We start from the raw sequence: 25466 nt of genomic DNA, 5'->3' as shown, positions 1-25466 counted from the left end.
ATGGTGATTAGCACCCGATAACCGATATTCCACGAGACGGCTTCAAGTTAATGGGATATTATGTTGAACGTTACTAAGGAATGTTGTTCATATTTATTGTTGAGCCTATCATTAGTTCATAAAGCTGCCGAAGGGTATGTGATTCATTGAATGATGGATAAAATCACATTACCAAAACGAAAGGTTATTAGGTACTTGAAATTCACTTATAACAGGAAATATTTATAAGAGTAGTTAAATAAATTCATAGCTCATCTGTATAAACTGTAATTATATATTTATATATATATATATATATATATATATATATATATATATATATATATATACATATAAGAGAGAGAGAGAGAGAGAGAGATAGAGAGAGGGAGAGAGAGAGAGAGAGAGAGAGAGAGAGAGAGAGAGAGAGAGAGAGGGTGAAGAATTCAAATATCATCCTTTGGGAAAATGTTCTTGTTTCGCCGTTTGTTCTTTTTTTCGTCCTGAATCCACGCATCGATGTCGGCAATGTTCTTTGGTAATTCTCTCCCTTTTGTCTCTGGTAACAAGTTGAGTAAAAATACGTTTAGGAAACAACCTGTAGCAAACATTGCTCCTGGTGCCCACAAAGCTTTACGAGCCTGCAAAAAAAAAATAAAAAAATAAAACAACAACAACAACAACAAAAACCCCATTGAAATACAGTATATTACATTAACCATAAAAAACCTACAGAATAAGAAAAGATGTAGTTTAATATAGATCTAGTATTTTTTACTTCTGTTTATGTGGTTTATTTACAATGTGATGGCTTTTTGAGTTGATTTCTACGATCTAAATTATCTTTTTTTTTTTAATTGCTGATTTGTTTTTACCAGTATTGTGAAAAAGGGAGAGAAAGTAGCGCCAATCCTTGCTGAAGCAGACGACATCCCAATCCCGAGGTTTCTGAAAATAAAATCACACATACACTGCCGTTAGCTTAAGATAAACTCCTGGGGACCAGAAAAAAAAGATTATCTTATCCGAGGTTTATTTTATCCAAAACTCAAGGGGGAACAACTCTTCAGCAACACAACCATTTGTTTAAACTTTAATAAAACATATTTCCAGAAAGACAGCCCAGCTTCCTGTTAAGTTTTGCTAAACGGAATCAAATATGACGTGAACACATATTCACTAGCCAGAACTATCGTGTCAGCATGATATTTTTTTGGAAATACGATGAATTCATTTCTTACTTTGTGGTGCGTAACTTGTTTACATAACAGTGTAAAATCTCAAATTTTATGACAGTCGTTTGAGAGTATTTTTAATGGCCTTAAAGAAGAAAACTTTTTGATATGGCATCAATACGGTCCAAAATCTATATTCAGTTAAGACTAATTGATTCAGAGGTTTACACATTTTTTTACGATTGATAGAGGGACAGCTGAGAAAATCCAGATAAAACACGCACCATTAATAAAAAAAAATCTGACTATAATTGTTATTACCCCATACCACTTAATGAGGTAAAGATAAATAAATAGTGTTGAATAAATATCCGTATTTCACATGTGAAATAACCTAAACAAAGCACGCGAGTGGATAATAAGGCAAACAGTTCGAGGTTTCCGTTTGTGCACGTTGAAGGTACAATTCCGTTTGTATTCTATCTTTCTTTTTTTTTCTCTCTATTTTGTTGACTAAATCCTAAAGAAAATGATGACTATTATTGAGACTTTGAGATGACAACGAATAGTGTAAAAACCAAGAAGCAAGCTATGTTGCAATGTGTGTGTGTGTGTGTGTGTGTGTGTGTATGTGTGTGTGTTTGTATACCAGTGGGTGTGAGATTCTCAGTCTCCTGATCAGTCATTTGGCATTATTGAACCAATGAATGTTTCCCTATTTAGACTACTTTAGACAATTTTTAGTCTCCATAAAAATCCCAAAATTTTATTAAACCAACGTTTACCTCGAATCAATCCAAATTCTTTCAATAGACAACCCTGTCGAAAGTTGAATCGAGATCCCAATTTAAAATGTCAAATAACCAGAACTATATTCAAAACCAAACGAAAACATCATTGCAAAATAGCTATGTAAAGCATGAAGAGAGGAAAATTATCAAAGGTAAAGAATATTATTGAATGAATGTACTAAAGCATAACTAAAGCCATTATTTACAACGGACTAGAAAGTTCCTGAAGATATTTTGCTTTGATCGAAGACGATAGTTATAAACAAAATTATCATGAGTTTCCTTAGCCCAATAGTCTGTGTTCTGGCTTGTCAATTGAGATTATATAGTTTGAAACTTCGTGTATTTTTTATTTTTTTTAAAAATGTTACATTGCATTCATTTGCCGTTTTGTTTATTAATGTAAGGCTTTCAAAAATGTAATTTAGATACTTTCTTTATGTTTGATTTTTAAAATATCTTATGACCATACTTTTGTGCGGCTATGTGGTCTTGTGGTATGACACTCTTTTGAATCGGAAGGTCCTGGGTTCGAGTCTCGCGCTCGGCGCATAGTTGAGTCCTTGGAAAAGGCTCTTTACTCACATTCTCTTACCGTACTCAGGTGTAAAATGAGTACCTGGTCGTTAACAGCGTTGTCTTTGTCCGAAAAATTGTAATATCACGGCATGTCCCGTCCTACATGTTAAATGTTGCTGTTGACCAGGGACCCCTTGTAAAGCGCTTTGAGCACATTTAGTGGATATTGCGCTATATAAAGCTCAATTATTATAATTGTAATTTTAAAAATTGCGATGATTGACTTACTTTGCGGAAAGTTTTTTTTCTGCAAAGCGGCAATCAATGTCAACACTGGTGTCAACATGAAAAAGTCTATTCTTCATGTTTCAACTAATAATTCTTAGCTTTAAAATGTATTTGATAAGGGATAAAGCAAATAAAAATGTGTGCCATTTATTACGGTTTTTAAAAATTTCATTCGTTATATTAAAACCTAGTAATGTTGCCAGTTTCAACGAGCATCATTACAAGGTTTTAATATAACTCATGAAAAAAAATCCGCAATGAAAGATACTCATTGATTATCTGCTATGGCTCATGTAATTTTTATTTATTATAAAATGATGCTTACAATGGTGAATAAAATGTGGAAGTCTTATTAAATATGTCCATGCTCCTAACCCACTGTTTTAGAGTCATACCAGCTGTACTACCAGAACATGTTTGAAATTTTGATATACGTGTAAATTAACATGTCACTATTATACTGAATTAAGATCATGATGGAAATTTAATGATGTTGTGATGATGTGACATGAGGGTTTATTTGGAACGATAGATAATCTAAATTACATTTGGTGTTATATTTCTAACATGGTTGAGTATAGTGAAATAGAGAGATTTCTATTTATTTACAATGAGGGCAAAGAGTCCTTTAAAAATCTGATATCTTTTTTTTTTTTGCTTTTATACAGTAACAAACCCGCATTGTGCAAAAAGGCAAACATTTAGTTGTTTTGTAAAAAAATATAATTGACTTTTATCTTTATTAATAGTTTATGAAAATATAAACCACTCTATCATTTCGTGGATAGCTCATACGGTAGAGTCACGATCTCCTCGGCCAGACGGAGTTGTACCAGAAAGGTCGCGGGTTCGAGCCCCCATCGCCGCTGCAAAGTTTTTTATGTTGTCTTCTGGCACTTTCTCACTCACTGAATTTCTTGTTATCATCACATTCCTCTCATGAAGGAAAAAAACCCAAAAAAAAAAAAAACAACAAACAAACAAACCCAAAAAAAAAACGCTTTTCCGTGCGGCATCATGAGATGCCGTCGCCTAGGCATTCCATGAAGCAATATACATAAAGAATTATACTCATACACGCATCTGATATTAACATGGCTTACCCATGTTTTCCAAAGTGTGCAATTTGGGCGTTAGTAATTTGGTGGCGCATAAAGAGTCAAAAATGATCGTTGGAATATGGGATTGTGGGTTGATGAGGCATACTTTGTGACATCATAGCCCTTACATTTTCAATGCAATTGAGTTCCGGACTGACGGTAGACCAAGATAGGACATTGGCCCTATTCTCGTGCAGTAATTGGGTAATGCCCAGGGATTTATAGACGGAAGAGTTGTCCTGTTGAAGGGCCAGTTGTCTTTGTGGTGTTTCCCTTTCTCTTATAAGTGGAATAACGACCCTTTTCAAAACAAATGTTTTGCCATTTAGTTTTCTTGTCAAATGGCTAGCCGAAATATTAACGTACATTTACCCACAATTTTGGAATTCATAATGCATTGTCTCTGATCTAAACGCTCATTTATGCGACTCTTAACAAACATCCTACCACCCTGCCCTTGATTGAAAAATGAGAATTCGTCTGCGAAAAGCTTGCACACTATTAATTACTGCTCAGTCCATCGCTGGTGGTGATTTGCCCATTGAATTCTTGCTCCATTGTGGGCATGTGGAAATGAGTTTAGCAGGTTGGAAAACTCACTGCTCTCATGTATCTACGAACAGTTCAAAGACGAAAGCGTGGATTTAGGCCCATAACAGTAATTTCTCTGATTGAATGAAATCTATCAATGTTCAAAATTTATTCCTCCTCACATTATCTTGTTGTATTCCTTGACCTGGCTGACCTCTTTCTGTATTTTCCCCATCTTTCTTTTTCAGATTTCCATTATTAATGATATGTGCATAGTTAAAATAGTCATAACATCCACCAGCCAACACACAAAACTATGGGTAACCTTAAACGTTTATAGTCGGATTGATAGAATTTTTTGAGTACTTGATGTCTATAAATAATAACAAAATAGCTGAGTGACCCAATGTCGTTCCATCTATATCTGTAGCAAACAATAAAATGTTTAAAAACTTCGCAACAGTTCTACGATGCAAACGGCCGTGATATGACCAATGGCCCGTTCATAAAACTATCAAAGCCGGCATTCTTTTTAAAATTGCAAGTGTATCTTTAATAATCAGACGGTTAGAGAGAGAGTGAGAGAGAGAGTGAGTGAGAGAGAGAGAGAGAGAGAAAGAAAAACAAAAATAAAGATATATATATATATATATATATATATATATATATATATATATATAGATCTAGATTTGATCTGAGAACCTACTCTCAGGCCTTGTTTACAAAGTTCCTTTTATTTCCTTTCGGTCTAATTTCATTTCGATTCAGTGCTATGTAATTTTACATCATTAGCGCATGACATGAGGATGATTTTTTCATTTTGCTCTCACGCAAAAATTGGCGCAAGTGCATCGATTGTAAAGTACAGATTTCTTTAACTATCAGACTAGATTCTAGTCTCAACAACCAAAAACAAATTAAATGGTATTGATTAGAAGAATGAAGTTTTAAGCTACACGTATTGCAATTAATTCATGATTTTATTTATAATTATAAGGACAATCTCGGTTGAAAAGTTATGTCTCGTTTCTTTGCTTCTAACTGTATTAAAAGAGGTTTTTACTACTCTTTTTAAAATAATAAACCAACTGCAACATTTAAGTCATTAGATACCAAAGCATCAAAATAATTTGGATCTTAGTTACTCTTTCATTTATGGGTTCTTTTACCTGAAATTTGTTGGGTACAACTCAGGCGTATAAATCCAAATTCCACAGAAGGTGCCAGACACAAAAAACTTTCCAGCCATTGTTAAACATGTTTGCATTATTGAATACAGGGTGTTGTCCGGAGCTGCAATAGGTTCGTAAAGCATAATTAATAAAAGCAATCATATTGAAATTTGCGGTTGTATATTTTGGGTTTGAGGGCAAAGGGTTGAATGCTATGATTTTATTTTGAAATTACTGGCAGCGTTCACACACACACACACACACACACACACACACACACACACACACAAAACATCATTTGAATTAATAATCTTAAGTAAAATGTTACATATAAAAGTTAAACAGCGTATCACAAAACCTTTTGCCCTAATTAATAAAGCATCGTCATTTACATTTGTTAACCACCGTCTCCAAACGGTATCATGTCGGGATGAATGAACACTGTCTCAAAAAGTGAATTTAGAAAAATGAGGATAAGAAATAAAAATTTTGAGTTGGTTCAATGTAAGAAATCATCTTTATTCTCCACCGTAACGAGGAGAAATTATCTCATATCTATTGTAGCTATGCAATCTATTTCGAATACTTAGTTCACCCCCCCCCCCCCACCACCACCACACACATAACACCGCTTTGAAACCGACGGTCACGTTTAGATAGACAAGTACACTAGCACCGGGAGAAATTACTCAGTTGTCTATACGCTTTTTTGTCTTACACTATAATTTTGAACTGTCATTAGTGCGTAAAATTGATTGACACGAGTGTGTTAGCTATATACGAATCTTTTATTGCTTTGTAATCTATTGAACGAGTTACTTTTATCGTTCCAAAACAAAAAACAAAAAAAACAAAAAAAAAAAACAACGAGCTTGCTAGTATATGTGTTATTGCACGATAAAAATATAACGAGTTTTTAAAAATGCAAAGGAAAGAAAGAATACGTTTATTCCACCCCTCCAAGTAAGACTATTAGATATTTCGTGACCAAATTGTGATTATTCCATAAAATAAAAATTTTGTTCAACGATTGCAGAATGTGTGCGCACATTTTATTGGTTTGAAATAAAGTGTAAAAGACAGCTGATTGGCAATTAAAATAATCTATCGGTGCGCATGAATACAAATCCAACATTTTTAGTTTTGAGTCAAATTGTCATTCAAGCAGAAGGAGAAAGGTATAAATTATGATGAATAGAAGTACTAATACCATACCATTTGGTTACAAAATATCTAATATTTTTACTTGTAGGGGTGGAATAAACGTATTTTTTCATTTATTTCGTTTCTCACATTAAAGATGACTATCGTTCGTTAATATAAAATTTAAAATGACTTACGAGCAAAACAGGCAATCAACACAGAAGACATGAGAAAGATAGCAGATATTAATTGAAACATAACGAGGGTTCTATTTCTCCCGAATCTGAAACGAACAAAAAACACAATCGTATTTTACTTGATTTTTATTTCAGCATTTGACATCGTACACATTTTAGTGTCCCCGCAGTTTTTCGCGGCCGCAATTTTCACCCTTGACCGCAAAAAGCCGCAAATTTTTATTTGGCCGCAAAAAGCCGCAATTTTCGCCGTTTTTAGGCTAAATTGACGATTTTTTGTTTTAAAAAAACCCCCAAAGCTATGAAAAATTGTGAAAAGACGGCGACTTTCAATGCTAGCATCCAAAATTGGTACTAAATAACGGACAAACATGTCTAGGCCTAGCCTCCCAGCTCTGTGGCCTAGCCTAGGCTATTGGAGATCCCAAGTTTTGTTTTTCGCCTTTTTTGGTTTTTTTTTTATTGAAGCGCACTCACGTCTTTCATCCCATAATCCCAATTTCTATTTTTATTTTATTGCATTCAAAAATTTTACTTTTCAAAGTTTAATTCTTTTCCTAAGAAATTTATCACATTTATCATTTATGTAAACAAAATTTTTACTATTAAAATATTTTTCATGAAATGCAATTTCATTTTTAGCCACAAGTTGCACTTAGTTTTCATGATATGATTATGATTTTTCATGATTTTTTCCATGTTTTTCATTCAAAAACCCATTAGGCCTATATTGAAATAGAAAGCAATGATAATAATGCTCAAAATTGGATAGTAGGTAGAGAATACAAATTTAATGGAAAATGGATTTTGTTCCTTTTTCCTTGTGAATAGTTAGTTTTTTCCTCTCCTTAATTAGTTTTTCAAATTTTGAATTTTATATGCGATTGTTCGCTTTGATTTCCCAAATTTTAAGAAGATAAATAGTTAATAAAATATTTTTATAACTTCCTTCTTTTTTTACTTACTTAATTACTATGGCCATTATTTTATTATAAAAATATTTTTCAAACCATTCAAAATGTAAATAAATTCATGTTGACATGTTGTGACATCAATATTCTACAAAATGCCCTATTTGTGTCAATTTTTTTACCGTACATGTTGTTTTAATTGTTTGATTTTTGTAAAACTAGCGGCAATTTTTTGGCAAATTTTGGGCAAATTTTGCTATTTTGATGGCAAATTTGACCATTTTTTATGGCAAATTTTGGCAAATTTTGGCAAATTTTGGCGTTTGAAATGGCAAAAAACCACGGGGACAGATTTTAAACGAGATATTCTAGTAGTTGGGATGATGATGAAGAGTGTCTATTTAAAGAGCTCATACTTAGACAGCTAAGTCGGCAAGCCCACAGAGCCAGTTTCCGTGAAAAAATTGAGCATTTATACAGCGCAATATCCATTGAAGGCGCATTACCAAGAGTCCTCTTGCCAACAACAACACTCAACATGTAGTTAGAAATGACGCTTGCTAGGTAATAACTATTTTTTCTCAGAGACAACGCTGTTAACGGCCAGGTACTTATTTTACACCCGTGTACCTTGAAAGAATGTGAGTAAAGATCCTTTTCAAAGAGCTCAACTATGCGCCGCTCAGAGTGGTACTCGAACTCAGGACCTTCCGATCTGAATGCAAGTATCGGTTACTTTCGCGTGGACAGCAACAATCGAGTGCCACTTTATTAATACATGACATTTAATTTCAGGGCAACACAGGATAACGTCAATGGCTCATCGGTATCTTGTCTTATCACAAAAGTAAAGCAATGTTAAGAGTGGTCGAATGGGTGACCATGATCGTATTAAACTGCATCCGTAGGTGTCCTTGGGTAAGGTACATTACTCACATTACCCAACCAGACTTAGATGTGAAAGAGTATCACGTTTTAGCAAGAGGCAGTTATTGTAAGAATGTTATAATTGACACCCGAAATGGAAATGCTAGAAATGAAGGCACTGAGCATGGTAAGTCCATCGAAAAACGTTATCTATAAATGTTCATATTTATCTTATTTGTAATTAGATTTTAAAAAGCAACATTATGCGGAGATCCGTATACGACTGGGTGGGTTACCTTACTAATGGTGCTACAATGTCCCTCGTTATTCAACCAGAGAAACCGATGTAAATGGAGTCTGTCCATAGCATTTCAAAACAATTTAATATGGGACTCTTTTTAGGTACTGCTGAATACCGAAATCTACTGAAATCCACCAAAATATACAGAGATCCACCACAGTGGCGAGTGAACCAGAGACTATGGGTGGTGGGCACCAGTGGGGATTGAACCAGAGACTAGGGGAAGTGGGCACTAGTGGGGAGTGAACCAGATAATTATGGGAGGTGAATGAGAGACTTTGGGAGGTGGGCACCAATCGGGGAATGTACAGAATACTAAAGGAAGAAATACAAGTGGCGAGTGAATCCGAGACTGTGAGATGTGGACACTAGTAAATACTGGGGAGTGAACCGAGGGCTGGGGAAGAAGACACCCAGTGGAGAGTAACACCGTAACTACGTGGGGTGGTCACATGTGGGTTGTAAACCTGGGACTTTGGGAGGTGGACACCAGTGGGGAATGAACCAGGGACCAGGGGAGGAGGATACAAGTGAGGAGAAAACCTAGGACTGTGAGATGTGGACATTACTGGGGAGTGAACCCACGGAGAAGGAACAGGACACCAAGAAGAGAGTGAACCCAAGACAAACTGTAGCGAGAAGTGAACCTGGGACAATATGTCAACATCCTGTAATCTTCACCATACGCTTCCATAGTCCTGGGCTCACTCCCCAGTGGTGCCCATCGCAGATCGTCTAAAGATTATTTTTCATGGGTGTCCATATCTCATTTTCCCCGGGTTTACACTCTATTGATTTCTATTATAGTCCCCGGTTCGCTCCCCACCAGTGCCTACCAATTGATGGGTGTTCCGGTTCACTCCCCAATTCTGCCCACCTCCCATGGTCTCTGGTTCATTCCTCGCTTGTTTCCACCTCCCTAGTCCAGGATTCAATACCCACTGGTATCCACTTCCCACAGTCCCAGGTTCACTTTCCAATGGTATCAACCTCGGGTAGTCTCGGGATCACTCTCCATTGGTGTCAATCTCCCACCCAGAGTCCCTGGTTCACCCCAAATTGTGTCAACCTCCCATAGACCCATGTTCATTCCCCACTGATATCAACCCCCCATAGTCCCGGATTCACTCCCCAGTTGTGTTCAACTCCCATACTCCCGGGTTCACTCCCTACTGGTATCCACATCCCATTCTCCCGGGTTCACTCCCCACCAGTGCCCACCTATAATAGTATCTGGTTCACTCCCCCACTGGTGTGCCCCCCTCCAATATTATCTGATTCACTCTCTACTGGTGCTCACCTCCCACAGTCTCTGGTTCAATCCCCACTGGTGCCCTCACCCATAGTCCCATGTTCATTCCCCACAGATATCACACCTCATTGTCCCATCATTCTCCAATTGTGTCCACCTCCTGGTATCTACCTCCCATACTGCCAGGTTTACTCCTCAATGGTGTACACCTTTCATAGTCCTCGGTTTAGTCCCCACTTGTGTCCACCTTCCCTAGTCTTGGGTTCACTCCCCAATTGTGTCCACCTCCCATAATCAAGGGTCCACTCCCTACTGGTATCCGCCTCCCATAGTCCCAGGTTTATTCCCCACTTGTGTCCAACCCCCCTCCTAGTCCCGGGTTCAATTCATACTGGTGTCCAACTCCCCAGTCCCAGGTTCAGTTCCCAATGGTGTCAACCTCGGGTACTCTCGGGATCACTCTCCATTGATGTAAGTCTCCCATAGTCTCTGGTTCACCCCAAATTGTGTCAACCTCCCATAGTCCCATGTTCATTCCCCACTGACATCAACCTCCCATATTCCCGGGTTCACTCCCCACTGGTGCCCACCTCCCATAGTCTCTGGTTCACTCCCCACTGGTGCCCACCTCCCATATTATCTGGTTTACTCCCAATGATGCCCACCTCCCATAGTCTCGGGTTCACTCCCCAATGAAGTGGATTCAGGTAGATTTCGGTTGATGTCGGTATTCAGCTGTGCCCCTATTTTTTATGTTGTAAAATATTTTAATAGCCTCTAAAAGACGAGTTTTCTGGCCAAATGTCTTTTAGTGTTCCCCCCCCCCCCCCCCAGAGATTGGCAGGTTTTTATGTGTCTTTTATTGTGTCTAGGACTTTGGATTTGTGACACCTACAAGTGTAAAATGTTTTGTTCTTTTTGTGTGGATAACTTACTTTTGAATGCAAATGACCATTAAAATGCCAGCCGGCCACTCTACTCCAGCCATAATGATAAAGTTGAGATACGAATTACCAGCTAGACTTGTGGACAGTAGAATCAAGCCATAGTAAGACAGAGAACAAATCATCCTGTGACAAGAAATGTAAGAGTAAATAAGCATGTATAATAGGATTTTTCGTGTAGAAAATTTTCCGAAAGGGCAGAGCGGATAATAAAGCATTCTTATCCTTACGTTTTTTATGTAGATTATAATAAGCATTCATGAAATCGTTTTATACAGAAATTAAAACTATGCTTAGCCGAATGATGATGATGATGATGATGGTGATGATGATGATGATGATGATGATGATGATGATGATGATGATGATGATGATGATGATGATGATGATTGTAACGCATTAGCTCAGAATCAGATATTTCAACTTGTTTATTGTCAGCGATATGGTCATTTTTAATAATGAATATATAGAGCAACCAGCTCAGGCGAAGATCTTTCTATAACTAACTAAAACGAAACATAATCATCTTACCATGTTCCTAAGGAACAAAGAGTGCTTAAAAATTCGCACAGTCAACATTCATACTCACCATATGTAAAACATGCACATTACAAAATGCGTATTTCTATAAACTCCAAGAACTCCAACATAATCACACACAGCCGAACAAATACATTCTCACTCAACCAAACAACTACATTACATGTTACATTACCCTCCAACTAAGGTATTGCTTACACAATGCCATACCATTTAACTTGTATTTGGTATGTATTTAACAATAATTTATTAATTATAATTTGAATCATTAATTTTCTTCTTTTTAATAACATTATCTTCACACAAGCCCATTGTGCCTTTGTTTAAAGTATGACCTATGAAGTCGAACTCGGTTGTTCCAATCAGATATTTTGAAGGTCTTGCAGTCAGATTTGCTTTCTCCATACGGTCCAAATTGCTCGTCGATAGTCTTCACGTGGTCATCAAATGTTTCAGTGTGCACAAGAATGTCATCAATGTAGGCCATCACGTTTTTCATTCCGTCAATCAGCTTCTTTGTGGCACGATTCAAAGTGGCACCGGAATTCAATCCAAATGGCGTGCGCAGGAGTTCGTAATGCTGAGCCATGGACACGAAAACAGTCTTGTGCAAGTCACAATTACGAACACGAATTTGCAAAAAACTTTTACTGAGTTTAAACCGACTAAAATACTTGTCCATCGAAAGTGTTTGGAAAATATTATTGGGCGACGGTGCTGGATGTGAATCGAACTCGGTGATGGCGTTGCTTCCTGTAATCGACACAAAAACGATTCGACTCCTCGTTCTTCTTTACGACAAGGAATGGTGACGCATAAAGCGATTCGCTCTTTCCTGTCGTTCCATCAGTTGCAATTCCTCTCGAAAAGATTAACGTCTAGTAAACGGTACTGCACATGGACGGAGGCAAATAGGCGTATCAAAAGAAAGTCTGATCTTGTTCTCGGACAGGTTACAACATCCAGGCACATCACTGAAAACGCGTTGCTGATTTGTCGGTTTTGAAGATGAAAGGAATAAATATTTATTTTACATCTCATTTAATACTTTTAAAGACCAAGAAATTTGATTTAGCTTTGTAATAATATTTTTTCGAGTGGCTTCCCCTAATCTGATGCAATGGCATAGATCGCTTTGCATTTTTTGTCTTCCATCAATGTTCCTTTACTTTAAAATCGAGCATCGACTAACCAATAAATGAAAAAGTGGCTCTATATAAAATGTTGCTTCTTAAAACACGCACTATCAATTATGAAAATTTTGTGCTTTTATCATTATTTTGCACAATTCAAAGATGGTGTGTACCTAATTCCCTTATCATCTGGTTATGGGAATGAGTGAGTGAATGATTACATACCATGTATAACACATGACTAATGATATTAGCCTCGTGTTCTTGTTCCTGAGCAAAGTCATTACGGTCGACGAGTCACTTGCTTGATTTGTTGTATGAGATTCTGAGTTGTCTAAAGGCGATAGAAGCGCATGAGGACTGCCTGGCTTACCAATACCATTTTCTAACAAGAATAAAGTTACAAAGTTTATCTGTTTCAATTTATCGCTAGTTTCGATCTTCCTGCTTGAATGGTATATTATCATTATAAGGTTGCAATAAAACTAAATGAAAAAATACAAGAGCAAGTAATACTCAGCCTTTTGTTGTTCGATAGGAAACGATAAAGATGTTATACTAAGTGAATCTACTAATCGTCTTGCATATTAATTTCTAAATTCAGATAGATTCTTGTGTTTTTTTAGGAATGTAATGTGATATATTGCCAACAGTGTGACCCAAAGATTAATACATGAATTGTCTGTATGCGTTATACAACTCTACCAATAGAAGTATCAAATGCAAGAAGAATAATGTTAATTTGTTCCCTAAAATAACGAAGACAATTATTTCTTATTGTTAAATTAAAAAATTTTTTTTTTCATTTTTCCTTTCCAAAACGATTTTAAAAACTCAAAATCAACGATAGATCAAACATTAATTACATTTGACTTATTTGGATCACATAGGTGATACATTTTATTAATTGGCTCTATAATTCAATTTCAAGATCAGAAAGTGATGACATCTTTGCGTATTTTGGTAATAATCATACTTGGATATATTTCACATAACGATTGCAATGGTAAAATTTACCGGAATTAAGTTCCTGTTCTATTAAGTCTTGATAATCTTTGTTGCTCCAACGACATGCTTTCTTCATTATAGCTTCCGCGTCAGACACCTTGGTGTTCCCTAAAAGCCACCGGAGTGATTCGTCAATGAAACTGAAAATATAAAATATGAATATCATCTCTCTCTCACTCTCTCTCTCTCTCTCTCTCTCTCTCTCTCTCTCTCTCTCTCTCTCTCTCTCTCACTCACTCTCTCTCTCTCGCTCTCTCTCTTTCTCTCTCTCCTTTCTATCTTCCATTGTTGATGTTGTTGTACTTCTTATTCTTATTCTTTTTTTTCTACTACTGCTACTACTACTACTACTACTACTACTACTACTACTACTACTACTACTACTATTATTATTATTACTACTACTACTACTACTACTGCTACTACTACTACTACTGCTTCTACTACTACTACTACTATCACTACCGCTACTACTCCTTCTTCATCTTCTTCCCTTTTTCTTCTTCTCTTTTTCTTTCTATATAATATATAAATGTTTAGAAAATTAATCAATGCAAAATTTTTCTTTGACCCGACGCAAAACGTATAGTCTCGTCTTTTTGTTAAGTTGCAACTCTGTGCATCGAAGATAATCGCAAGATTTTATTGATTTCTTTGTCAAATTCAATTTGGCCATTGATTTAAAAAATATTTTCTGGCAGAGAGTTCCATATTCGAATGGTGCTAGGAAAGAATGAGTTGAGATGAGTATTAACTCGTGACTGCGGGACCTGGTATGAGTGCTGTTTTCTTTTGTTTGGGATTAGGCAATCAATTGTGAAGGCGATCAATTGCGATCGTTGTCAGTCCATGACGAACCTTGAAGAGGACTTTGGTCTTTCGCACGTCTTTCATGTAATACCGACTGTAATGACATATTTCTTCATCTTCTTCCCTTTTTCTTCTTCTCTTTTTCTTTCAATATAATATATAAATGTTTAGAAAATTCTGTAGCAAGCAGTTCATTCTTTCATCCCCTGGAATAGATATGTTTGTGCAAGTCTTTAGAAAAAAAGCCATTGGTTCCTATTCGGTATTAATCTTCAAATGAGTAAATTCCAAGCGCAAAAAAAAATCTAGAATGAAGGAATGTATAGTAGGGCAAAGAAAACCCTTTTTAGTAGGTAGCTATAATCTGTCAAATTGGTCCAAGGATGGATGTAACGATTATTTTTTTTCGAACTTGTGATATTGCAGATGAATTAAAGACTCGAAGCAATTACCCGCTCCTGTTACACGCCATTCACATTATCAGCATTGTTGTTAGGATGCCGCTCCTCGATACTGATTCTGTACGTTTAAAGAAAATACTAACAACAGCTGGCCGCCAGATATACATCCCAACACACAAAACTATGCTTAACCTTAAACTTTTACGGTCTGAATAATATACTTTTTTGAGAATTAATCACCAAGTTGATAGTCTTTAAATATTAACAAAGGGCCGAGAGGCGTCCAAAAAAAATTAATTATATTCCCTTTATTCATCCCATTGGGGAAATTTGTCTCTAAGGTTTATTCCAGGTTAGACTGGAATAACCCAGGCGTCAGCCGCAGTGCAGCGCCGCACATTGAGCTAGGGTGAGGTGACTTGCTCAAGGTCACACAGAGCACAAGAGAGTGATCGAACTCGGTTCCTTTCGGGTACGAAGCAAAGACCGTACCGCTGAGCCACCCTGCTCAACTTTATTCCTTTTAAATTGCACATCTGTTGCATCATCAATGGAGCCCACATTGTGACCCATCGAATAATGGTCGTCTGCGAGTTTGCTGTATTTTGAAATTGAAATAAAATTTGGCACGGACAGGATTAATGGCTTTTATGAATTTATGTAACCAGAGTGTTGAAAATTAACCAATGCAAAATTTCTTTGACCCGACGCAAAACGTATAGTCTCGTCTTTTTGTTAAGTTGCAACTCTGTGCATCGAAGATAATCGCGAGAATTTATTGATTTCTTTGTCAAATTCAATTTGGCCATTGGTTTAAAAAATATTTTCTGGCAGAGTTCCATATTCGAATGGTGCTTGGAAAGAATGAGTTGAGATGAGTATTAACTCGTGACTGCGGGACCTGGTATGAGTGCTGTTTTCTATTGTTTGGGATTAGGCAATCAATTGTGAAGGCGATCAACTGCGATCGTTGTCAGTCCATGACGAACCTTGAAGAGAACTTTGGTCTTTTGTACGTCTTTCATGTAATAGCGACTGTAATGACATATTTCAATCGCCTCAACCTTCCCACGATTGTAAACACGTCACAACGCGTAACGCAATCCAAACCATTGTCATGACAATATAACAGCTATCGTAGCGTGGCAAATGTGTCAATCGTTCTTGCCCTGGGACAATGGAAGGAGAGCCATCTGGTTTTCTCACCTGCATTTGGACTTGCAATTCGCGCTTGCATGTGAACATATGATAGATTTGACACTCGTAGCGGGAGGTAATAAACCCAATTAGACATTCACAGACGCTACAGTTCGACATCAGATCCGATTGGACTACAGACAACGACCAATAAATAATAGATCTACCAAAATCCTGTAATACTATTGCTTCTTCAAGATTCTCCAACTCCCGTCGAAAACCCATATATGTCATAGTTGGAGTAGATAACGGCTCTCTCCATTTCAACTATTTAGAACTCACTGCTCTATAGTCAACTCAAAAAATCCCACATAGCGAAAAAAACTGTGCGCCAAGGGTCAGTGAAAATTTTACCTTGTGTTACTATGATTGATATAATTATACTAGCGTATAGGAAAGATAATTAATATTGTGTTTTCGCCTGGCATTAAGTAGACACAAACCAAAAATTAACAGGAATCAATAACTCTTAATTGATACTCATGTTTCCTATAAAGATATTCATTCGCTATCTTTATATATATATATATATATATATATATATATATATATATATAATATATATATATATATATATACATGTATTTTGGTATAATAATGTATATATTATCCCTTCAAAAAAGAAATGAATTATCAATGTGCTATGGCAATTACTTGATAGTTCTATTTAGTATTTATATGCATAGATTATTATGTTCTCATTGATACATATCTTTCCCCATCCCAGTAACGCAATGCGCCCCATTGATTTCATTAATGGATAGTGGTGATGTAAGGGTATTGGTTCGAATCCCTCACAACCCATCTATTCATTGACTATTAAAATGTTGCAACTAGTCAAAGATTTACACCGGTATCTTTCACAGATCGGTATGAGAAAGCAGGAAGTCTTTAATCATCCTTTCACAGACCAGCTATGACCGTACCGTCAGCCTCTAACCACCTAGCATGAATCTGTCATCGACGAACTCTTCAGTGGTAAATGACCCAGTGTAAATCGGATTAATGTCTGCCCTGTGAAAGATCAAGCTGAACGGCTAGCACAACCAACGACCGAAGCGGCTGTCGCCAGAGATAACGGGAACATCCCACGTCACTCAGTTAAGGGCACGCAAATGAAAAATGAATAGCATTGTGTTATGGGATGAAGATCAATATTCATAGAATGTTTCTTTATGAATTAAAACCAGCATTATGATTATTATTTGACTGATTACGTGTTATCTTGTTGTTGTATGAGGCAATTCTGTTTAATTATATAAAAATACTTTACCTTAACGGGGATTAATACTTACTTTCTGAACCCACCTATCCGTATACACCGTGCCAATATCATATCACTTCACTATTACCTATTTCTATAAACTTCTTAATACATTCTATTACTATCAGTCAAAGTGCTAGGAACTTTTAACCATCAATAAAATGGAATAAAGTGGCACCCGGCGCTGTCTATGGGGAAAACTATCTGAATCCTATCTTACCTATCTACTTCCGTGCCAACATCCTACATAGACGTGAGAGCGACCATGTTAGGCTCTTGCGCATCTCGCTGATGCTTTCAGTCCTCCTGTAGTTATTACAAACAAACTTACTTGCTCTGTTTTTAATTTTCTCGAGCTACTCCATCTGCTTTTTACTCTTGGGGTCCCAAACACATGCACTATAATCTAAAATTGGCCATTCAAAGACTTTATAGCAGGTTTCTCTGATGTTCCTTGTACGACTTTGTACGAGTATATTTCTTCTTAAAAATCCAAGTTTTCTATTGGCCTTTTTAAAAAACTTTATCGATTTGGTACTTCCAAGACATTTTCCTGTCAAGAGTTAATCCAAGATATTCAACTTTTTCAGTTGTCTCCAATTTTTCTCGTGTATGTAATAATCTGAACTTATTATTTTATTTTTGGTCGTCATACGAATAAACAATTTGGGCGCAATTAAATTTTCCATTTTTTCTTCCATAATTGTAGACTGTCCAGATCTTCGGGAGGTATATTGCAATCTTTTGATGTTTGAATTTCCCAATAAAGAAGCTTATCGTCCGCAAAACGTGGAATTTTTATCCCTTTGATACTTTACTCGGCATATCATTGATGTAAATCAGAAAAAAGAAGTGGGCCTAAAATTGGGACTGGAAGTGATGATGACATTTTGTTCTCAACCATGACTCTTTGGGATCGCATTGAAAGAAATGATTTAATCCACGCGTCTGGGTGGGTTTCCTGACCTCCCATAGTGGGCAGGGAGGTACATACTGTGTCTTCTATCCCCTCATATCTGTTTTCCAACATGCTTTCTGTCTTTGTCTTGGAATGAGATTACTTGGTTTTGTCCTGGCCCTGGCCGGAGTCCTGCCTGGGAGGGAAACAGTCAAATGCATAGTTATTGTCTTGGGAGGTGATACTTTTTTCCTTGTAAATCATCTCTCTGTTATGTATTTGTTATTATTAATGTATAATGTAAGCATTTGAGTATATTACTCTTTGTTGGATTTTATGCTTGTCAGGATGAGACATAGGTGATCTCAAACTAAGTACTTTGATAGTGTGCTCTTGGAATCTTTCCATATTTCAGTGGATCTATTCCAATGCTTTCTTTGTTTTTACTTTTAATGTACGTCCAGAGTTGTTTACTTCTTCCCGTGTCTTCGTCAATAATTTTGTTGATGTACTCTGTATAAGCTGTGTGGCAATGGTTTTTCGCAGATCGTTTAATTTTTCGATATTTCTTAAGGACAGTCAGAGATGGAGATAGTTTTGCTCTTTTGAACCAATTTTTCTTCTTCCTTAAGACGCGTTTGATCTCTGTATTCATCCAAGATTTGTTATTTGAGGTATTTGTTAGTTTTGTTGGTAGTTTTTCTTCTTGTATTAAAAGGAGGTTGTTCTTAACACAATTCCAAAGGGAGTCTTTGAACATATTTTGTGATGTTTTTGAAGAAAAAAAAAATACCAAAATGTTTTATTTCATTATTCATAGACACGATGTCAACCTTTTTCCACAAATATATTTTACGTTTTGTTGGCTTTCTTCTGGGACGGTTACGTGCTTGAGGAATGTCATGGTCTCTCAATCCTGGTATCAATTTCATGTTGTCAACTAGGATAGGGCAGTTTGTGAAAAGAACGTCCAATAATTTTGTTGTCTTAAGGCTACTCATTTACTGTAGATTAATGTCCATCCAGGAAAAGTTCATTAGTTTCTTTTTTATATTGTCGGTTTGTTGATGTTACGTTCTCCAAGTCAATATCAGGAGGATTAAAGTCGCAACCGATGAGAAAGTTTAAGTACGCTGTGGAGTCTTGCAACAATGACACACGTTAGATCGATTTAGGTTGACCATCATACATTCATCAACATCATTCATCATTCATCTTGCAAGAATCCAATAAAACGAGACCAAATAATGTAAACGAGTAAAAGTACTGATTTAAACTGTATGTTTCAAAAATAATTTGTTGTATCTGTTTATCTTTATAACAATATTTAATGAATTAAGATGCGTGGTGGTGGTAGGTTATAAGAAAACAATTTTACTCACAATGGGGATTATTTTGTACTCGTTCCTGTCACTACACCTTCGAGAGGCTAACGTTCATAACATGAATTCGTGTGCGATATACCGTGTTACCTATCCTGCGCAAAAATTGTATACTGTTTCAACCCTTCCTCATCACTTTGCATGTAGCTAGGATGCCAAGATAATTTCTACAAGACACTCAAGACTCACTAGTGAGTCTTGGATATGGCATCCTTTATACAAAAACGCACGTCATCAAAGACTTACAAAATCAATGCATAAAAGGACAGTCCAGTTAGAAAGAGACGTTGAGATTTAGTTAGAGTTCATAATTAAAATGAGAGTTTACTCTGCTTTTCTAGATGCTTTTTCAGAAAAGCAATAGATAACGTCATTAAAATTAAAACTCATTTTTGTCTAACGATTAGGTAACGACAATCATGTTGAATGTAAAGTGAATTGTGTAACAAAGTAAGTTTTACTCGAAATGGGACTCTATTTTGAGCTCATTCGTAGCTCTTGCTTTCGGATATCGCATGCGTGATTTTGAATCGTTCGAAATATTGTCTCATCACGTGGAAACATTATGTAACCACCCACAAGCCAATGGAATGCGAGCGTTGGCCTCTTTGCCTCAAAATCAATACAAGATTAACATTAATGAGAGCATTGGTTTTCAGGCAAAAAAGACCTACCAAAGAAACAAAAGGGTTGAGGCAGACAGGGCTCCGAAGACAATTTGCATAGTTCTCCAGTCATAATCCCTCATAAAATAGCCAATGGCACCAGCGACAAAGGAAGAAATTACCCAGAAAGATATAAACAAAAGGTTTGCCATAGATCTCTTCTCTGTGGTTAAAAGCTCCAACATGACTACACTCATTGGCACCATGTAACCCTGGGAATCAAAGAATTAAGTTTAAATAATGAAGTGAATTTGTTGAAAAAGCATTTAACTAAACAATGCATAAAACTGTTATTGACAGAATACCTGTCTCTGGACTTAGATTTGAATGAAAACCTTGCATACTAATTGATGGGCAACGCTGTGCAGATCAACTACCATTGATTGACTCTTGGTGTAAGAATAGACGAGGACACACAACAACAAAAATAATTTCTCGAAAGAATGAAGGACGACTTACCTGATTTAAGACTCCGGAGAGAAATTTCACGACGACAAAAAACTCGAATTGTTTGACGAAGGCGAGTGCTAAGGAAACGGCAGATAAAGATGTTAGACTTCCAATTATGAGCTTCTTCCTTCCAAACTTGTCACCAAGTTGAGTCAAAGTAGACGCCCCAATACCCATACCTATCATCGTTACGGTTTGTGGTAGATTGCCCAGTGTTTCGTCCTCACAAACCAGGTTCCACTGTTCAAAATAAATACTTTCCATATTAATGAAGAAGTTATGGGTAAAGTATTTTACATGTATATGTTGTTTCGTTTATATGGATCAAAAATATGACTAACAAAAAATAATCAATTAACTTTTCGTTTCAAACATTTTGATATGATTTCAAACAATTGAAATATTCTTTCGGAGGCACGAAGTGCATAAGTATTTTATCTCGGTTTCTGTAGCATTAAACGTACATCATCACTTACTTGCTATTCTTTGGATGTATGTCTAAGACAAAGTACATACTTTTAAACAGATCTTAGAGATCTACCTACTGGCTCAATCACCGTTAAGTGGACAGATGAGTCAAATACCATACATTTGTTCATAAAGCGAGTGGTCTGCTGGTGGCTATTGTAATCTTCTCTTTTGCATATTTGCTAAAATAATACAGGGTGTCCATACAGTATTTCCCTGTTTTCAAAAACTTATTATTCTAAAACCATTGTAGATATGTGCATCTGGTTTTCACAATCTTCTATGAAAAAGCTATACATTAGTCTTCGACCTTCATTGCCTCACCAAATTCAGCAAAATGTACATACAATGTAAAGACCTAATTATTTTATCCTTCTTTTTCAAAATCACGACAGTGCGACAATTCTTTGTATGTGTAATGACTGCATGAAATGAATTCGCCAAAAATAGCTCAACACTGTTTCATAGCTCAGTTTGGCAAACCATTACAGGACATGAAAACGATGTTCAAAGAAACAAGCACAGAAACTGGTAATCTAAACTTGCAGAGATACAAAGTGAATATTTGGTATTAGAGAGTTATAGATTATAAAAGAGAGTTATAGGCCCATTTTCTTTACCGTGAAAACGATTACTATCTATTCAGGTATACTAGATATTTATGCTGCATACCATATTCATGAATGTTGGCCATAATTAAGACATAGGAGACAACCCATTCGCGATTTCTAAACGACACTCATTAAGACAGATGGGTTGAAAGAGATGGACTATATTGCCTGATCGCTTGGCCCACCGGACATTTCTCCATATGACTTTTTCCTATGGGACTACATGAAAGACATTGTTTATTCAGTTCCCATTCCAGATGGTGACACGCTTACCATGCAAAAAGAGCTGTTATTGAATTCATCACACCACAAAATCTACAAAACACACTGAAGGAACACGAAAATAGGTTGAATTTGCTTGTAGGGAGCCATTGCAACCAAATTGAGGTGTATTGAGTTTAAGATAATGGTAAACAAAATGTAAAGCACTTATGCATTCATAGGTCTATTTTCAAAGTATATTGGCTGTAACGTTTTTCGGTTAAAGATGTTATTAAACAGGGAAAGACTTTATGGACACCCTGTATATTTGTTTTTATTGTCTATTTGATTTTTGCCGGAAACCTGCAATGGTTTCACTGGCTACGAATGATCAAAGAGAGGGAGAGGAGAGGGAGAAAGAGAGGCGATGATACACAGAGAGTGAAATGAGAAACAGAGATAAAGAGATCGGGAGCTAGATTTAGATAAATAAATAAATAGACAGATAGATAAATAAATTGATTGATAGCTCGATAAATCCATATTTTTAAAGATATATAACATATACCAACCTCGGCGAGATATGAAATGATGGTACCATTTCCCTCAAATTGATAGTTTTCGCATTGTGTTTCTGATAAAATCCGTGAAGTATTCGTCTCTATAATTTTCTTGGAACATTTTGACAAGTCAAGGGTTGTGTTGAATGGAATGTTCGAATCGATGTCATCTGAAGAGCATTCAAATTTTACATTTTTTCCTGAAAGATCAAAAACATTATTCACTATAGGCATTGCAAGATCCCTCGTAACGAAATTATAATAATATTTGCATTTCTCTCTCATGTAATATCAAAGGTTATCTATCAAATTCTGCGCATCAAAATTGTTTTTATAGCACGTTAGAGTCTATCTAGATATATTGTTAAGCTTTTTAGCGTCGTCATCTTGATTAGAATTCCCTAGTTTCATTGAAGAAGCGCACTTTGTTTTAAAAAGGTCAAAAATTGTTGGCTTACTTTGCCGATAATAGGATTAATAATGATTTGCTTCAACTTGTTTAAATTTATTATCTATGTTTAATTAAATTTTTTTTTTTGCTTGTTTGTTTGTTTTTGTTTTTGTTTTTTTTACAAATAAGTCACTATATTAGCTCTGATTTACGAATCTTTGCCATTCCGTTATCGCATTTTAAATATTTATTTGAATTTCTCAAAGGTAAACATGGTAAATAAAAGTACTTACCAGCAAACAACCCACTAAAAATAGGAAATGTCATACTAATTGAGACAATGAAGAGGAGAGACATCTGCCATTTCTGGTACCTGCCAAAACGACCTACAAAGTTCCACACATTATCTCCATCCACATCTTTTATGGTCGTTTCATTGAGGACCGCCTCAATCGGAGGTTTTTTGTTGTTCATTATTTCTTCATCGCCATGATTTGAATTCATAATTCCTATGTTGGGTTATTGAAAACAAGGCGTCAGTTAATAAATATGTAAGAAAGCATACGAATTTAACTCAAATATTTATTTATTTCTACCTGACAAGTACAAAATATGTCTGGCGTATAGAAAAAAGCACAGACCAATTATATTAAAAGTAGCCTCTCTTGTTTTATAGCGGATCACACCTTTCACGTTTAGAAATATTTCATACAAACATAAAGATCATTGACACACACCTAGTCATTGGCAGAGATCAAGGTTGTTTGGCTTTATTACAATAGAAAAAACGAGACCCTTATGTTATTATTTCCTATTGACGCGATCAAAATAGAGAATCAAATAAAGTGATTAATAAAAATATTATCAAGTTTTAGAAAGTGCAATCCTTGTTTGTCTTCATAAGAAAAAAAAGAAACAGAACAATAGAAGAGAGAAATGGTTTTGCTAATTGAGATATGAATAGTCCACTGCTATAGACATAACAGCACACCTCATGAAGTCCCAGATCTAAGAGTTTTTGCCAAAGTAAGAGTAATTTAACTCAATCGATTTTTAAGGACGATCTTTTTGACCAAATGTTTAAATACTTGTCTTTCCAGAGTACGACAATTAACTGGTTAAAAGCTGTTACATTCTTTCATAAAAGACATTGCAGGACTTTCGTCTTGATGTAAAAGAGAATACTTATGTAAACATTTCTGGATGTTGATTTTTTTTCTTCCACAGTCCGTGGAGCTTGGTCATCGGCACCTTGGACACGGCAGAATTGAATTTGTTGACATTTACGTCACTGAATTTAACGATTTGTGTCGATAGATCGTATCTAAAAATATTCTATTTTAAAAATAAAAAAAAAAAATTCCTGGAAGTGATTTCAACTTTTGACTTCAATTGTTTTTTTTTTTACACAAGACAGATACTCAAATTCAATTAAGTAATACACGTATCTACAATTTTCACAGGGGAGACACGTGTAAGGTTTTTGATTGTTATAACCCAGTTGAAATAATGTCCAAAAGTATGAGTGGGCTCGTGTTGAGTCATATCGTTTTCTTTAAGTAATGCTTTTATGGTTTTTGAACCCAAATTATCGTACTCAAAATGAATATTGAAATCTCTTCATATAATCAAATCGTCTTTTTCAATGGCGAGGGACGTTACCATGTCTTGAAAATAATTGATAAATTCATTTACAGTGCATTTCTTTGTACTTGGTGGTGGTCTATAGATTGTACGTAAATTGGATATTCCGACTACGTTGATCTAAATTAAGATCTATTGCGTGACAAGGCTTGTTGTAATTATTTCGTCCCCTTTTCCTTGAAGCCATGCCTCAGTCATTATCAAAATTAATGTCGAATTGTTTTCCTGATATCAAGTCTCTAATTTCTTCGTTTTGGTCATTCATTGTTGAAAAAAAACAGTTTTATAAATTGGTGGATGTTAAAAATATCCAAGACGTAAATTTCAACATAAAAATGTAATTCAGATATCACAAACAATATAGAATTCCAATTTTAAAAAACACATGTAAATTATCTAAAAATCACAAAAATCACTGAGTTTGTAAAACACAGCAGTTCCTGTTAGACGTGTTACGTTAGGTTAAATATGGCTCTACTTGAGTCGAACGAGGTACGACTATATCACAGTAACGCATAGTAATGTTGTTTACCACAAAACACAATATTTTCAATTATTATTTTATATTATGACAAAGTGTTGTTGCCTACCTCCTACCATCTTCTGTAACTCTTTCCCCTGTGATGTTAAGAACTTGAATCACAAAAAAATTATATCATCTCTTTCGTTCTCA

General features: G+C 35.9%; 1 protein-coding gene across 1 annotated transcript; it reads right to left on the bottom strand.

The window, feature by feature from the left end:
- Positions 1–362: 362 nt before the first annotated feature.
- On the bottom strand, positions 363–25466 carry LOC144963703 (organic cation transporter protein-like). The gene is made up of 12 exons (XM_078897657.1): positions 25384–25466; positions 23443–23658; positions 22771–22958; positions 20928–21158; positions 20478–20680; positions 13861–13991; positions 13069–13228; positions 11162–11296; positions 6896–6981; positions 5553–5676; positions 855–927; positions 363–620 (listed from the first exon to the last, which is right to left on the bottom strand). The coding sequence occupies exons 1-12, from the start codon at positions 25391–25393 to the stop codon at positions 426–428; spliced, it is 1752 nt and encodes a 583-aa protein (XP_078753783.1). The 5' UTR covers positions 25394–25466; the 3' UTR covers positions 363–425.

The sequence above is a fragment of the Berghia stephanieae genome, chromosome 2 (genome assembly GCF_034508935.2).
Source record: "Berghia stephanieae isolate SIO BIC M18660-M18661 chromosome 2, UCSD_Bste_1.3, whole genome shotgun sequence".
Classification (NCBI taxonomy): Eukaryota; Metazoa; Mollusca; class Gastropoda; order Nudibranchia; family Aeolidiidae; genus Berghia; species Berghia stephanieae.
This window is presented reverse-complemented; position numbering and strand designations above follow the sequence as displayed.